Genomic DNA, 16,005 nt, shown 5'->3' with positions numbered 1-16,005 from the left:
TATTAATTAATTTTCTTATGATTATTCATAATAAGTGTAAAAATTAAAATAAATTTCATTCATAATAATTAAAAGCATAATAAATAAATAAATATTAAAACAGTTTTTTATATAATTGAGAAAAACAAAAATCCATCATAATGTATCACTTTTGATATTTAAATTTCTACAATTAAGCATTTAAAAATCAAACAGAAAAATGAATAATTTAAATATAATTTTTGTTTTCATTGTTTTTATAAAGAAAACATCTACATACCGCTAGGTCCATTGCTGAGTGTTATGTATGACGACTCTTCTTCGATACGGGTGTCTAGGTACGACGCTAGGCTTCCTTTCAGCATTAGGATTAGCTCGAATGTACCTCTTAAAACTGAAATTACAAATAAAAGAATCTTTAAGTAATTTTGAACATAAAGTTTATGATTTAAAATTAAAAAAATGTTCTTTTAATTTAATTATTTTCATAACTGAAAATAAAATACAAATAAAAATTTTACTTAACCATAAATTTGTCATAAGTGAAACAATATTTTACAGTCAAATTTTAAAATTACAATTTAATAAAAATATCTCCATTTAAATATTAACAATCAGATATAAAAACCTTAATCTTTTAATTTCGGACTTTATTTCAAATATTATGATAATTTCTTTCAATTTTAAATATTACAAAATAATATTAAAGTTCAATTTCTATGGATTTGTTTGTTTTAAGAATATAATCATTTCTTTCCAAAATTTATGATTTTAGTTTTCATACACTGTTAAAATAATTTTTAAAACAACAAATTTTTTCAAACTTACCGGGTACAAATTGTTCCTTAATTAGTAGTTGAGTCGTAGAAAATACGTGTAATTATTAGAACTTCTATTGAGTAGAAGCGAAAGATCTCCAAAGTGCAACTAGTTCTTCAGAAACAAAGTAGGTAGAAAATTTCCTTCGAAAAAATATATTTTATATAGGCCTTTTTTGTATTCACTTCGTCTAATGAATGCTCATCACGTAGCATTACATGAATTACATAAAAGTATAAAATTTGTGCATTTTTTCTCTTTAATCACAGTTAGTCTTTCATCTGGCGACTGCAACATTGACTTCTTCTTTTATCCTTGTAATTTCGTTGTCACTTTGCTGATGAACAGTATTTCATATTATTTTGGCACCTTTCGACAAGAATCATTATCATTATTATTATTATTATTATTAAAAAATCTTTTTTATTTGACAAGATTCATGGAAGTCAGTGATTAAAGGCAGTCTATATTTGTTTTCCAAATTATTTTTCATCCAGTACTGAAGATCTAGACTGTTACTATTATAAAATTCTAACAGCATTTGTTATGAAAACTTGATTAATAAAAATGTGTATCAAGTACAAGTATAAAAAGAATGCACAAATAATTTGCAGAAATTGTATCTACACATTCTGAAAATTAATTTGATTTAAACACTTCAATGGTCATTTAATAACTTTTTTTTTTTTGTTTTAAGTTGTGCATTCTGCAATTTTTCTTATAAAATATTCCATGTTTTATAAATATTTCAAAAATTGTCTCGTTGCAAATTTATTTTGCCTTGCTTTCCATCAAGTTTTAAACTGCAGTCCCCAATCGCACTTTGAATGAAGTTCCTGAAAACATAAAAATAATTTCAATTTAATTATTAAAGTCTTTTGAATAAAAAAAAAAAAAAAGATGATCGTAAAACAATTTCGCGTGAAATTGAATATACTATTCAAAAGGCAAATTAATTTTTGTGAAGTCATTTGAATAAAGGCAGACGTAACGCTTGATGAATCCAATTCTTTGTCGCCATTCACCATAAAGAGTCAAAAAGCGTTACGACAGTGATCAAAATGCCCAATGGATTTTAACAAAGGATGTATAGTTTAGAACATTTAATTTAAAAAGAATTTTTTTTTTTTTATTCAATTCATATATATTTCAATACTACTTTTATAACCACAAATATAAAGGTAAATTAATTATACCAACAAAATGACTAATTATTTAATGCTTAAAGAAATATTTCATATTTTTGAATTTAAAAAAAAAAGTCAAAGTTGTTTTTAAAATATTGAAAGTGCACAAAATCTATCATTATTTGACATTTAATTTTCTTAACTATCAATGTGAAATGAATTAATAGAAGAAATTAAAATATTAGAAAAATTTTTAATTCAGTAGTTGGAAGAAATATATTTTTAAAAATATGTTATCTAACATCACATCCTGTACGAAAACAAATAAAAATACATAAACTTCAAGGTTTCATTTAAACATTAATCGTGTTGTATGAGAATATATGTTTGAAGAAAGGAATTGAACTAAATATAAACTTGTACTTTCTTAATACGCAATAACCTAATTGAATGCAAAGGGGTGAAAAATACTTCAAACATAAACAAACTCATGTAAAAGTTATCAAAATATCAAAGTTCATACGAATATCCAAATGTAAAATATTCTACTATTGTTATTTTTTTCAAAAATTAACAATAGAGTAAGACGAAATGTATTTTGTTTTTTAATTTACACCGGCGTTTAAGAACGTTTTACATTTTGATTAAACTGTTTTAAAAATCAAACGGAATAAAATTGACTTATTAACAATATATACATACATTAATAATAATAGTTAATAAATACATTTATTAACAAGTAACTAAACAAAAACTATAATCATAGTATTCCAGACGTAAACAAAACTTTTTGCAATCTTCAAGAATCTTTTTTTCACTATTATTCCCATTTACATAGAGTGGGCAAATTGAAAAAGTATACTTATTAAAACACTGAGAATTTATTAGAATATTTAAAGATAACTTAAAAAAAATAAATCGAATAGAAATATTAGTTTATTATAGTCACATGGCACCGTGTACATACACGATTTCACGCACACAAAGCCAAGCGTACTTGAAAGCCACGCTTGGTTTTGGAGTAAAAAATGTAAAATAAAAATGTACAAAACACTTTTTTGTACGTACCAGATACTTTTATAAAGTTACACAAATACTTCATAATCCTTTTCTGTCCTAATGTCTTTACGGAAATTAATCTAATGACCGTGATCCCAGAAAGTTTGTCACATCCAGAATTGACCAAAATCGCAACACTATGACCGAAATAAATGAGGCACGCTTCTCATCAGTTTATCACAAATAACAAAATGTTATTTGAAATGCTTAAAACTTGGTGAAAATGTTCTTCTGCGTTTTAAATGCGTGCACAATTTGCAGAAAACTTTATAAAAGTAATTATAATCACAGCACCGTTTTCCCGTGTTCATGAAAAACGATTGTTGAAAACGATGAGGAATTGAGGGTTATGGTTATGTACAGGAAAAGTTCCAGAGTGCGCTGCAATCGCTGGAAAATGCCCGCCATTTTTCAAATTACATTTTAAATATATATTTACATTATAAAAGGATATTATTTTTTATGTATAAAAAAAGTATTATGCTAATATAAAATAAAATAAATAATTAAAATTTTTTAAATATGACATAAATAATAATAATAATAATAATAATAATAATATTACTTATATATTATTTATTTTTATTTTATTTGTAAAAAATTAATATTTTTAAAATAATTTTTATTTATTTTCAAGTATTTCTAAAATTGGATTATTAGGACTTGATTTACCTGTAAATATATTGGGACAGAAAAAAATATTTTCGAAAATATTGTAAATAATAATAACGAAAAAAAACTTACATTAACTGTAAGTAAATGATTAAACGTTTTCTCATATAAAGACATTCATTTTATTTTGAAATGATGTAAATTAAATTTAAAACTTAAATTCATACCTTGGGGAAAAATAAAATTATTCTGGTTTTTCAGGGAATGAAACCTTAGGTTTACTAGAGGTTTCAGGATCTGGTTTACTATTTTTATTTGAACGTAGAACTGCACCAGGACTTGGATACGGCCTCATTTGATATAAAGGCCCAGATGCTGTTGTATCTGCACCAGTTTTTGCCTCATTATGACGAGCTAATCCATCAGACCATTTACCCCTAAGAAAAGAATTACAATTTTAAAAAAATTGGATAATTATTATTAATTAAATTGTTTAAAAAAATGTAATTCAATTGAATTTTATAAAAAGCGATAAAAGGGTATAAAAAAAATTACATCCGTACCTAGGTATATCACTGTAAGCTGCAGGATCCATAGGATCTAAAGAACGATCCTTTTTATCTTTTATCTCTTTCCGCGGGACTTTTTTGACTTCACGTCTTTCTCTTGTGTCTTGCTTGCGATCTTTTCTTACTTCTTCGTCAACCTAATTATTAAAAATTGATTATAAATAATATTATTCAACTTTTCTTCTTTGCCAAATAAAAAAATTCCTACTTTAATACTATTATTTGTGAAACAATAAAAAAAATAGTAACTGAATTTCTCGTTTAGAAAATCAGGAATTAGAACCATTTTTTTAAATGTAAATCTTACATCCATTGGCTCTTGATCGCTAGCACTTTCATCACTAGACATATTGTCATCTTGATCAGCAGCTTTTAGATGCAATTCTTCTCTTAATTGAGAAGCAGGTTGTGAAATTTGACATTTAGGATGTCCTGGAGGTAACCAGGTTACTAAATCTGAAGACCAATCCCAGTAATAATGTTGCCCTCTACAAAAAGTAAATCAATTGTTTCTTACAGTCAAATAATTTATTAATATTTGGAAAATTTAAACTTCCATCATTTTGTCTTTAATAATAAGTAAATTACAAGATATACTTACGTTCCCGGATCATAAACAGCCTTCCAAGTTTCCGGTAAAGGATATTTTTGAAGCATACGCATTTGTTTTTTCAAATAATCTTCCGTTGGTTGCAAATGTCCAGCTCCCCAAATTTCTTTACATTTTCTACTACATTCGTGATAAATATTGTACTTATTTGGACAGCCAGGATGTCCCTAAAAATTAAACAACTTACAATTAACCAAACAAAAATGATAAAAATTGTTCAATCTTTGTAATATGTACAAATTAATTTTAAAGAATTGACATAATATTTAAAAGTATTTTTCACATACCATAAATTGTTGTGAAAGATCAATTTGGCTGAGATCATCTTTTGTACTATCGTAATCTTCAGCAATTACTTCTTCATGAACCTTCTTTTTTGGTTCTTTTCTTGCCGTCTCTATAAATTATAAATAATTAAAAAATATACGTTTTCGGAATTGTCAAATTGTAATTTCGATTTAAAAAATCTTTTAAATAATATTAAACTTAACCTAAAAATCAGCAATGAATAAACAATTTTGAAAGTTAAACTTTTTTTAAATAATGATTGTAAAAATATATTTTTTATAAAAAAAACCTTGAAAATAACAAAAAACAACAAATCAAAATAGAAATTTTAAGGTTATACTTACCAGGTTTATCGGAATTTGTAATAATACCCCTTTTGGCTAATCGGGCAGCTAATGCAGCTGGTAATGGCATTTTTAAATTCTTTTTTAAAACCAAAGTTCAAAATTCCACACAATTACTTTGTTAGAATAAATAAAACTGTATTTTTATCTTGCACAAATTTTTCCCACACAGAAGTTCACAAACAAGCGAATAGTTAACCGTTTTCCCCGATGGTGGCGCTTTCAGCGCGCGAAAAGAAAATTTAATTTGAAAATGTTTAAAAATATTTTCATTTTCAAAAATACAAATAATAAATTAATGTAAATGATTTACACTATAATTAATTATGATAGATAAATAAGAACTATATAAAAAAGATTTAAAAATAACAAATTTAATATTTTACAAAAATAATTAAAATACCAAGAAAATAACATTTAATAAAATATATATCACTAGAAGGAATTTGAAATAATAACAAAAAATGTAAAATAGATAATAATTTTATTAAAATAGATTTTATGTTACATCATCTTCTACTTCGCTTACAATTAATTCCTCCTCTGAATTTTCTCCACTGCCAATAAATGTTTCTTCAGATACTTTGAGAAATAGAGGAAAATTTGGTTTGCATTGAATTATTGAAAATCTTTGTACATCAATTTTTTCATCATCCTCTTGATCTTCATTTCCATAAAATGTTTGCTTTGTTAATCTTTTTAGAATCTCTTTTTCATCGGGTAAATTTTCTAGCTCATTTTCCTGTATTAAATTAATTTTCTCAACAATTCCTTCAGGTTTTACTGCATTTGGAAATGAATATATATTTTTTTCTTCATTATTATCCAAAGTCATAGAACTATTTAACGGTAATGGTGGTGGAGGAGGAACCATATCTATTTTATCAGTCAAATTATCTCCTTGTTTAGATGAAATTTCTTGAGTAACATTTCTATACATTCTTTGCAAAGCTTTTGATTCTCTTTCAGACATTGAATTGTGTTTCTCTAACAAAGCATCTTTTAATTCACTCATAAAATTCTTTGCTAATAATTTATCAAATTTATAATTCTGTACAACAGATTCGTCTCCATCCTCGTAAAGTGGTTTTAGATATTCTTCTTTAATATATTCCTCAAAAACTTCATCGAATATTTGTGGTTCCGAGTCTAAAATTATTGGCAATTCTATTTTTTCACTATTAGAAATAATATTCATTTCTTGAACGATTTGGCTCTTGGATTGTTCATGTTGTACTTTAGCAACAAGTAAACTACTAAATTCAGTGAAACTTTTTGCAGTGTCAATTTGTTTGTAGACCTCATTTAAATTTTGCATAATAATTTCAGAAAAATCGTCATTAGAATTTTCATTCGAGTGTGAATCGATTTCTTCCAATGTTGAAAGTAATACTTTATAAGCTATTTGTAATTTGTAAGCTGTTAAATCTAAATGAACATATAAATCTTGCCACTTGGAAATTCTCGAACCCCTGAAAGAAAATTGTAAAATAAATTACATGATTCTTAATATTTTCAGGAATAATCACAATAAAAATTCCTTACTTATATTCTCTGTGTTGTGGTTCGAATTTTTTGGTTGAAAATTCATTTAACACTTTTGATAGTTTAGAACAATATTTCTCTAAACTCATTGTAAGATTAGTTATAATGTGAATTAATTTTATTTCTGGGCATCTTCCAAAATTTCGCCATGTATCTTGATTATAAGCAATAGCTAAAAGATGTAACATCTCTGATTGGACGAGGAGATACATATAATAATGATTCTGCAACAATTATCCACATATTTTAATAAATATTTATTTAATTTCAATTTCTAAATTAATAGGAAAAATAATTTGCAATTGAATTTTTACCTTTAAGGTTTGATAAGTAACTTCTCCCCTTATAGAAAATGAACCAGTTTCAAAGATTGTCTTTAAATCGTCATTACTGACAGAAGTTGGTAAAAGTTTAAAAATACAATTAGATGCTTGATAAAAAAGAAGGGAAACATTTTCCAAAGAAGATATTAAAATTCCAGTTAACGGTAAAAGATACATATGTTTTGATTTCTCCAATTCTCTGAAAACGTAAACATAAATTCCAATCATAAACAGTATGAATAAATTTTTTTTTTAGAATTCAAAAAATTAAATTAATTCAAAACTTACACAAATTTCTGGCCAGATTTTCGTGGATCTGATTTCATTCTAAAAGAGTATCTCAAAATTTTAAGACTATTTTTACATGAATGATAAAAATCATTTTGTAAGGATATAAGATGTTTTAGATTTTTACTAGCTTTCCATCGTAAAAATCTTCTGTGTGCTGTTAAAGTAAAAATGGATGAAGCCAGCATAATACTTAAAACACTTTTACATTTTTTAAATAATCCATAATAGATGGTTACAGATGAACTCACTAATGGAAATAAATGCATCGCTTTCCTGAAATTGAAAAATATTGTTTAAAATATTTATTTCAATATTTAACAAAAAAAAAGGATTAAAAATTAAAAATTTGTTTTTCGAAATAATGTAAAATAATCTTAAAACTTACTTAAAAACACATTGCTTTCTATCATCAACAAAACTTTGTATTTTAGACGCATGATCATCTAAAAGACAATCCAATCTTAAAATAAGTCTCAATTGTTCATTTAAAAATTGATTGTCCTGTAACTAATATTTTATCGAATATTACAGTAATTGTTAATCCGTTAATTGATAAACAAAATTTAGATAAAAATTATTACCTGTATTGTGCAAAGAATAGAATTATAAAAAGAGAAGACTATTTGTTTCATTGAAAGGTTCACCTAAAAGAAATGATTCAAAAATGATGAAAAAAAAGTTCTATAAAAAACACAAAACAAAATTAACGCTTGTATTTTAATTTAAAATTAAAAAATAAAATTATAATTAATAATATATTACAGAAAATTTAATTTTAATAAATACTTAACTGTTTTTAATAAATTTTAGTAATTTACCTTATTAAAAAGGCCATTAGCAGTCACTTCAGTATTAAAATGTTCAGTTCTTTGAATCGGAACACTTTCAAAATCATGTAACCCCATGTTTGTTAAAATTGTATGTAATTCGCTGCCCTAATTGCGTAATTAATATAAACGCAAATTACAATTTATGACAATTATTTAAAAATAAATAAGAAAAATGTTCTTATTATTGCAAAAGACATGTGCGAAAATTAAACAAAGTTATATTTAACTTTGAAATGTTAAAAATTTTGAAACTGAACTTACAATTTCAATAAACGTAAAATTATAAATAAATCACATATGTCATATTAATCGATTCTATCAATAAACATGTATTATTATAAAATTGGGAAATTTTATAGAATGTACTTTTTGAAAAGAAATAAAATTTTATAATAAATGAAAATTTTTACCTGAAGAACTACATCTTCGTCCTCTTCATCCATTATATTTTCATTTTCTCTTGACATTTTTCCACCTGTTGAATCATAATAAATTATTAACAATTAAGAAAATAAAAATATTTTTGAATTGCATTGTTGACATGCACAAAATTCTATATAACAGCCATAACCTCAAAATTATTCAAAAAGTGCAAACTTATCACAATAATTTGTTGCGAATTATATAATAACTATAAATACAATTAAGTTACGTAAAAAGTATTTCATAAAAGTTTTACCTACTTAAAATTCACACATAATTCTAAACAATAGAAATATTAAATTTGTTAAAAAAGCAAATGAAATAAATGAACTTTTTTCCGAGCCAGAATGTGCAATAAATCAGTTTTGCCAATGTTTAAAAATGAAAATATCAACAACACGAATATTTCATAAGGCGCGATTTTTAAAAAATCTTAACAATTATTAATATTTTTCACAACTATTTCTGCAGAAAAAAAATAAAATTTCTTTCTATATATATTTATAAAATAACAAGGAATGTTATTAAGCAAACTGAAATACGTTTAATTGGTTATTTTAACGAGAAATTAAAAAAGGCGCGAAATAAACAAGTGTAAAATTTAAAAAAGAAAACTTGCTTTCTTCACGTTGTATTTTGACAGGAAGTAACAAAATATTGTGTTGATTCTTGCAGTTCCGGCGAAGTGGTGTAGGGAAATAGACAGACCACGGGGGCTACACGCGGAGTAGCGACACGCGTGTGCAATATAAGGGAAAATATCATAAATAGTTATTTTTTTAAGCCTCTCCCATTAATTAGCGTGAACGTATAGGGAATCTATAATTGTTCTCGCGTGTTTTTTGTTAAATAAAGTGCGGCAGTATTGTCTGGGTGTGCCGAAACAGTGATAAATATGGCGAACACCGTAGCACCGGACTCGTGGGAACAGCAGGCAGATAGCGGAGATACAACTGCCGCCCAGGATAAATCCATCGAAAGCAAATTCTCAACTCTTAACGTAAACGCAGCGGAATTTGTGCCTTCTTTCTGCATTAATTCCACACCGCAGCAAAATTCGCTTAGCGATAGTCCCAGCGATGCAGCAATGACTGCCGTTGATACTGCAGCCACTTCCATGCCTCCCGAAACTTATCACGGTTCGTCGTTACACTTTCTTTTCAAATGTTCTAGAAATCGTATTTTATCTAATTTTCATAAAGATTTTGACACCTATTTTAACTAATGTTGACAAACGTCAAAACCGTCCCATTAAGTTTAATATGTTGATATTGTGAATCACGTATGTGTTTGTAACATTTAACCCACTTAGCACCTGGTGCTCATCTACTTTACATTCTTTTCTTTCTTACAAGAAAGTATATTTTACACCTTCTAATTGAATTGAATTTTTTCTGCTTGGACAAATTATCAGAAAAGGCATTTTCCATAATTGGTTTCTTTAACCTCAATCTATTACATGACTTTTTTTTTAAAACATTTAGTATAATTAGGCCAATTTCACTGTATTTAGACTTAATTATCTGTCCTTAAAATTAAATATTCATTTTTAGATATTGTTAGACAATAATGTTCTTTTTTTTAATTGCAATTGTTACGAAATTTTGAAATAATTTTTTAAATCATTGTTCAATATGATTATTTAAAAAAATGATAATAACAATAAAGATAGAAATCAGAATATTTAAAATTAAAGTCCAAAACTCCGAAATTTTTTTTTTTTAAGTATACTCTGCTTACATAATATGACCTCTAAGACGAATATAAAGATTACGGTACTTTTAATGTTAGAATAAATATTTACCTTTTTAGATTTGAAAAATGTATATTAAATACATGTTGATATTTTTAGGAACAGCAGCACCAGCAGTTCCACCTGATCCGATAAGCATGCGAATGGAGGATCCACCAGCTGGAGGAGGAGCACCGCCTCCAGAAATTACCAACACCGAACCAACATTAAACACCAGTCCCGAACATCAACCAGCTGATTCCTGGGAGGAGGCTGCAGTTGATGCAGATCCTCTCTTAACTCCTGAAAACGAAGAGGTTACTATGTTATGAAAATTAAAATTATTTTTATTCATCTTTCAAAAATTTATTATATTTATTGAAAAGAAATAATGTATTGTGTTATTTTTCATCTGATCGAGGACTAAATTTATTTTAATTATTTAAATTTAATTTATTTTTCAACTTTTTTTTAAATTATGTACTAATTAATATCTTTTTAGGCTGATATTGAAGAAGAGGATGAAATGGTTGTTAAAATCCCAAAGAAAAAATTAGTCAAAGTGGCGGAAGACACTAAAAGTAAAAAAGAACACGTGAATGTCGTTTTTATTGGTCATGTTGGTAAGTAATAGTCTAATAACAATTCTGTAGAATTTACCAGTGAATTCGATACGAGAAGCATTTATTTACACAATTAGAATTTAAAAATTTAATTGAATAATTATTTTTTTAATAAAGTTGGATTTGAATCCAGTAAATGCTTTTTTTTATGTCTAATTATATGCTAAGTTTATAGCTTATCCGCTAATTATACATTTAAAATAGATAAATTATGTAACAATTTATTTTTCTGTATCTGTAAAATTATCTCAAAATATATATTTTTTTATAATGAATTGTATATGAGTCAAAAGGAAAAGGATTATTAAAGACAAATTACAGACAATATAAATATAAAAAAGAAAACAGAATTAAAAAATAAAAAGATTTGAAAATGAAAAATGTTTACCCAATTTAAAGAAAATTATCAATTACAGACGCTGGAAAGTCAACAATTGGAGGTCAAATCATGGCCCTCACGGGTATGGTTGACAAGAGAACATTGGAAAAATATGAAAGGGAAGCAAAAGAGAGAAGCAGAGAAACTTGGTATCTAAGTTGGGCTCTTGATACGAATCAAGAGGAACGAGAAAAGGGAAAAACTGTTGAGGTCGGTAGAGCTTATTTTGAAACCGAGAGAAAGCATTTCACAATTTTGGATGCGCCAGGACACAAAAGTTTTGTACCAAACATGATTGGTGGAGCGGCGCAGGCGGATCTTGCAGTTTTGGTAATATCCGCGCGAAAAGGTGAATTTGAAACTGGTTTCGATAGGGGCGGCCAAACAAGAGAGCACGCTATGTTAGCTAAAACAGCCGGTGTTAAACATTTGGTTGTTTTAGTCAATAAAATGGATGACCCAACGGTAGAATGGGATGAAATGAGATACAACGAGTGTAGGTCAGTATCCTATCATTTTTATCACTTTAAAAAAATAATTATTATTTATAATATTAATTTTAATTTTTTTAAAAATATTTATTTATAGATTGCAATTAATATATTCCTATTGTTTTTCAGAGACAAAATATTACCTTACCTCCGTAAATTAGGATTTAATCCGGCAAAAGATTTAACCTTCATGCCGGTCTCAGGTCAACTTGGTATAGGTTTAAAGGATTCGATTCCCGAAAGTCTTTGCAATTGGTATCACGGACCGCCTTTCATACCATTTATAGATTCTCTACCGTCGCTCAATCGAAAAAGTAATGGACCATTTATAATGCCCATTGTTGATAAATACAAGGATATGGGTACAGTCGTCATGGGCAAAGTAGAAGCTGGAGAGGCCAAAAAAGGACAATCCTTGCTTGTTATGCCAAATAGGGTAAGCTAAACATTTCATTATTCAAATTTTATAAATTTAAATGAAAATAGATTAATTAGTCATTATTTTTTGTTTATTTACAGACGGCAGTAACCGTTGATCAATTGTGGTCGGATGACGAAGAAGTGACATCGGTTGGTCCAGGGGAAAATGTAAAAATCAAATTAAAAGGCATAGAAGAGGAAGACGTGAGTCCTGGTTTCGTTCTCTGCGATAGTAATAATCCAATCAAGACAGGCAAAGTCTTTGATGCACAAGTAGTAATTTTAGAACACAAAAGCATAATCTGTGCGGGATACAGTGCTGTGATGCATATTCACTGTGCCGCAGAAGAAGTCACTGTGAAAGCATTGATTTGTCTCGTGGACAAGAAAACTGGTGACAAGAGTAAAACGAGACCTAGGTTCGTCAAACAAGATCAAGTGGCAATAATGCGAATTGAATGTGCGGGAGTTATTTGCCTTGAAAAATTCAAACTGTTTCAACAAATGGGACGGTTCACCCTCAGGGATGAAAGTGAGTATTTTTTTCATTTATAAAAAAAAGTTATAAAATTACTCAATCATAATCGTAACTAAATAATCATTTGTAGCACAAATATCACTGGTTTAAAAAAGAAAAACAAATCAGAAAATAAAAAAATTAGGAAACATTTCTTTTTTTAATTATGTAATTTCTATGGGTTCATTTATCAATCATTTATCTAAAACAATTTAATAACTTCAATTTATTAGATATTTAAATATTTACTTTGGTCGACAGTGATGACATTATGCGTTGTCTCCAATTAGAAATAAAATAATTCTATAATTTTTCATTATCCTTTCATAGATAAAACTATTGCCATTGGCAAGGTGCTGAAAGTGGTCGAATAAGTTTGCTCAAAGTCGACAGCTGATCAAAAAAAAAAATGGATTTCATAATTATGTGAAGAAGAAGGAGAAGAAAAGCAACGACAGCATGCCGAACTTTACATTACGCGTTATTATTCAAATTAAAACAAAAAAAAAAAAAGGATTAATGAATGAAAATACGTGTGACACATTGAGCAACTATTTGAAAGAAACCTCATGAACACATGTACACATTTATGCGCGCGTTTGCACTTCCATACACGATTACACACCGGTTTATACATGAGACGTTTTTTCGAAAAAAAAAAAAATAAATAAATAAATAAAAATAAACAGAGAGATATAAGGGAATTATATATATAGATATATACGAAGAAAAAAAAGCTATATAACAATCTAAATGCAAGCCATTTTTGATTACGACGAAGAGAAATCAGTCGCTGATTATTGTCCATGTTTTTTTTTTGTTTTTCTAGAAAAAAAAACAGAGGACACTCGATTTCAGATGTTAAGATATCGCGACAAACGGTTAATGATAAACTAGCAACAAAGTTTTTTCGACAATGTGAAAGGGATATTTTTGTTCTGTAGAGAGATAATTGAGATGAATGAGAAATAATGCATCTTGAAAAGAAAAAACACTTCAAGTGAATTATTATTATTATTATTGTATTATTAATTAGTTATCATGAAATTGGTGGATAATTGAAAAAAAAAATATGAGGGAGAGGTACCGACAAAGTTTCGAGTAAACACACAATTAGTGTTACACGATAATTTATCAACTTGGAAATGATTACTATTATTATTATTATTAATTATTATTATTATTATTGTACTGTTTCTTATTTTATTGTCATTAAATGCAAATCTACAGCAAGCTTCATCTTTTTTTTTTTGACGAAGTCTTCGTTTGTTTTAAGTCGTTGTTTAACAGTGTATAGATTGTTTTTAAGAATTAAAGAACTATTAATTTCAAATCAAATGACGTTATTGAAACTGAGATTAATTAGATAAGTGCAAACGGTACTAAATTTTGGTACAAAACGCCATTTATTTGCAGAATAGTAGTCATAAGAGCGACGAGATTCTTATTTTACGTAATTAAAAAAAAATTTTAAAAAAGAAAAAAAAACGACAATGGACACTGAAACACCGATGGCTGTTATTTGTTTAAAGTTTGGCAATATGATTAAATTTAGAAATAAAATAAAAATTGTTTTGCGAAGTTTTCTGAAATTAAAAAGTAACGGGAACAATTCTTATTAAAAAAAAAAAAAAAAAAAAAATGGCAGTTGGAAAACTTCACTCGTTTACAATATTTTAGAAAAAGGCAAACAAGAAGTTAATATATCGTTCGAATAAGCTGGAAATCTACTTGTAAAATATAAAGAATGGCAAGAGATCAGAGCTGGGTAATGAATGAAAGAAAATGTGATTTAATTATTTCAATTTCAAATCACATTTGATAATGTGTTTTGTAATTGAATGACATTTTTATAAATTGCAAAAAAATAATAATGATGAAGATATACCTATATATATAGTTGTAATGCTAAATAATACTAGAAATATTTTCCTCTTTGTTATAAACGCAGACTTTTTACAAAGAAACTTTGAAATAGGAAAAAAATTGTATAAATAATAAAAATAATTATATATATATATATATGTACAATAATTAAGATGAAATAATGAAAATTAATTTAGAATTTTATTAGTTATTTTTAAAGCTTCTTCGAATTTGGATTCAATTACAATTTACATTAAATCCTGTACTGTGATTTGATTAAAATGTAATTTATATATTTTGTGCCCAGCTCTGCAAACGAGCCCATTGTTATTATATAATATTAATTAAAATAATATTAGTTAATGATTGTAAAATGTCAGTGGGGGATTCAAATTAAATGATGACAGTAAAATCGAGTCTCACATTAACTGGCGTCTATTCAAGATTATTTTTGTAAAACACTTTAAATGAAATGCATTAAGAAAATATCAATTTTAATCCAATTTATATAAATATATATTTAGGCCTTAATTAACAAATTTTCAAATTTCAATGTATTCAGGTCGAAAACTATTTTATCTATTCTTTGTTTTTAATTTATATTAAGTGAATTTTTGATCATTAATAAAAAAAAAAAAAAATGTATTTGATTAAGTTTACAAAATTTTTTCAAATGAATAACAAATTGTAAAACGTAATATTATATGTAAGACTTTTGTTCAAAAAAATTTTCGAATAAAATTTATTGACAACTTTAATAACGCCAGTGGATGCGACATGTTGTTTAGACAATCTTTAAACCTGAATTAATGCAATTTTATTGATAAATTAGTGTTAATTGCCAAATAAAAGTCAATTAGTAATTAATTTACTATGAATAACTGAAAAATTACTAAACCTGATAAGTTCGTCATTTGGCATTAAAATACACTAGTTTATGAATGAAAAGAAATATTTTCTCAGTGTTTAGAGAATAATAAAATAGTCATTTAGAATCCCTTGAAAATAAAAAAAAAATAAAAAAACGAGAAAATCGAAATTAAATAAAAGAAAATTGAATAGATTTTCTGGAGACTTAACGTGTACCACAGATCAGGGTCACATTCCTATTTTTATATGTCCTTGCGTCTCCTTTTAAATTGTTTTTCTATTGTACTT

At 26.6% G+C, this 16,005-nt stretch overlaps 4 protein-coding genes across 7 annotated transcripts in view; 1 reads left to right on the top strand and 3 right to left on the bottom strand.

Annotated features, from left to right (window-relative positions):
• Positions 1 to 3,348, bottom strand: part of LOC127288195 (phosphatidylinositol 3-kinase regulatory subunit alpha) — a 54,447-nt gene extending 51,099 nt beyond the window's left edge. The window contains exons 1-3 of the mRNA XM_051315498.1: positions 2,994 to 3,348; positions 808 to 1,634; positions 260 to 373 (exon numbers count right to left, since the gene is read on the bottom strand). Coding sequence (XP_051171455.1) covers positions 260 to 344 — 85 coding nt within the window. The 5' untranslated portion in view covers positions 345 to 373; positions 808 to 1,634; positions 2,994 to 3,348. The remainder of the gene's footprint in view (positions 1 to 259; positions 374 to 807; positions 1,635 to 2,993) is intronic.
• Positions 3,349 to 3,754: 406 nt separating this feature from the next.
• Positions 3,755 to 5,606, bottom strand: LOC127288199 (polyglutamine-binding protein 1). Its single transcript, XM_051315505.1, has 6 exons — positions 5,408 to 5,606; positions 5,063 to 5,172; positions 4,767 to 4,942; positions 4,473 to 4,653; positions 4,160 to 4,302; positions 3,755 to 4,033 (listed from the first exon to the last, which is right to left on the bottom strand). Exons 1-6 carry the CDS (start codon positions 5,475 to 5,477, stop codon positions 3,841 to 3,843), a joined length of 873 nt encoding a protein of 290 aa, XP_051171462.1. The 5' UTR covers positions 5,478 to 5,606; the 3' UTR covers positions 3,755 to 3,840.
• A 268-nt stretch (positions 5,607 to 5,874) lies between these two features.
• On the bottom strand, positions 5,875 to 9,207 carry LOC127288196 (uncharacterized). 4 transcript variants are annotated; one of them, XM_051315499.1, is made up of 9 exons: positions 9,080 to 9,207; positions 8,807 to 8,871; positions 8,385 to 8,501; positions 8,148 to 8,210; positions 7,952 to 8,073; positions 7,564 to 7,839; positions 7,267 to 7,474; positions 6,953 to 7,176; positions 5,875 to 6,879 (listed from the first exon to the last, which is right to left on the bottom strand). In XM_051315499.1, exons 2-9 carry the CDS (start codon positions 8,861 to 8,863, stop codon positions 5,907 to 5,909), a joined length of 2,040 nt encoding a protein of 679 aa, XP_051171456.1. In that variant the 5' UTR covers positions 8,864 to 8,871; positions 9,080 to 9,207; the 3' UTR covers positions 5,875 to 5,906. The 4 variants fall into 4 exon arrangements, with proteins under 4 accessions (XP_051171456.1, XP_051171457.1, XP_051171458.1 ...); XM_051315500.1 differs by having other exon boundaries at positions 9,076 to 9,198; XM_051315501.1 differs by lacking the exon at positions 8,385 to 8,501.
• Positions 9,208 to 9,493: 286 nt separating this feature from the next.
• Positions 9,494 to 14,215, top strand: LOC127288198 (eukaryotic peptide chain release factor GTP-binding subunit ERF3A). Its single transcript, XM_051315503.1, has 7 exons — positions 9,494 to 9,958; positions 10,672 to 10,868; positions 11,054 to 11,174; positions 11,591 to 12,053; positions 12,174 to 12,480; positions 12,564 to 12,996; positions 13,312 to 14,215. Exons 1-7 carry the CDS (start codon positions 9,715 to 9,717, stop codon positions 13,353 to 13,355), a joined length of 1,809 nt encoding a protein of 602 aa, XP_051171460.1. The 5' UTR covers positions 9,494 to 9,714; the 3' UTR covers positions 13,356 to 14,215.
• The last annotated feature ends 1,790 nt before the right edge of the window (positions 14,216 to 16,005 follow it).

Source organism: Leptopilina boulardi, unplaced genomic scaffold, assembly GCF_019393585.1.
Source record: "Leptopilina boulardi isolate dan_hultmark-lab unplaced genomic scaffold, ZJU_Lbou_2.1 LbouV2_38, whole genome shotgun sequence".
In the NCBI taxonomy this organism is placed as follows: domain Eukaryota; kingdom Metazoa; phylum Arthropoda; class Insecta; order Hymenoptera; family Figitidae; genus Leptopilina; species Leptopilina boulardi.
Note: the sequence above shows the minus strand (reverse complement) of the source record. Positions and strands in the feature narration are given on the sequence as shown.

What these genes read in the sequence shown, in the direction of transcription:
- LOC127288199 (XM_051315505.1), bottom strand. Translation starts at nt 5,477, where the DNA reads ATGCCATTACCAGCTGCATTAGCTGCCCGATTAGCCAAAAGGGGTATT. An exon ending in GCGATCAAGAGCCAATGGAT is followed by an intron (nt 4,303 to 4,472) that starts GTAAGATTTACA and finishes TTTAATAATTAG; the next exon opens with GTTGACGAAGAAGTAAGAAA. An exon ending in GCTTACAGTGATATACCTAG is followed by an intron (nt 4,034 to 4,159) that starts GTACGGATGTAA and finishes TTCTTTTCTTAG; the next exon opens with GGGTAAATGGTCTGATGGAT.
- LOC127288196 (XM_051315499.1), bottom strand. Translation starts at nt 8,863, where the DNA reads ATGTCAAGAGAAAATGAAAATATAATGGATGAAGAGGACGAAGATGTA. An exon ending in CTATTCTTTGCACAATACAG is followed by an intron (nt 8,074 to 8,147) that starts GTAATAATTTTT and finishes ATAAAATATTAG; the next exon opens with TTACAGGACAATCAATTTTT. An exon ending in CCACAACACAGAGAATATAA is followed by an intron (nt 6,880 to 6,952) that starts GTAAGGAATTTT and finishes ATTTTCTTTCAG; the next exon opens with GGGTTCGAGAATTTCCAAGT.
- LOC127288198 (XM_051315503.1), top strand. Translation starts at nt 9,715, where the DNA reads ATGGCGAACACCGTAGCACCGGACTCGTGGGAACAGCAGGCAGATAGC. An exon ending in TAACTCCTGAAAACGAAGAG is followed by an intron (nt 10,869 to 11,053) that starts GTTACTATGTTA and finishes ATATCTTTTTAG; the next exon opens with GCTGATATTGAAGAAGAGGA. An exon ending in TGCTTGTTATGCCAAATAGG is followed by an intron (nt 12,481 to 12,563) that starts GTAAGCTAAACA and finishes GTTTATTTACAG; the next exon opens with ACGGCAGTAACCGTTGATCA.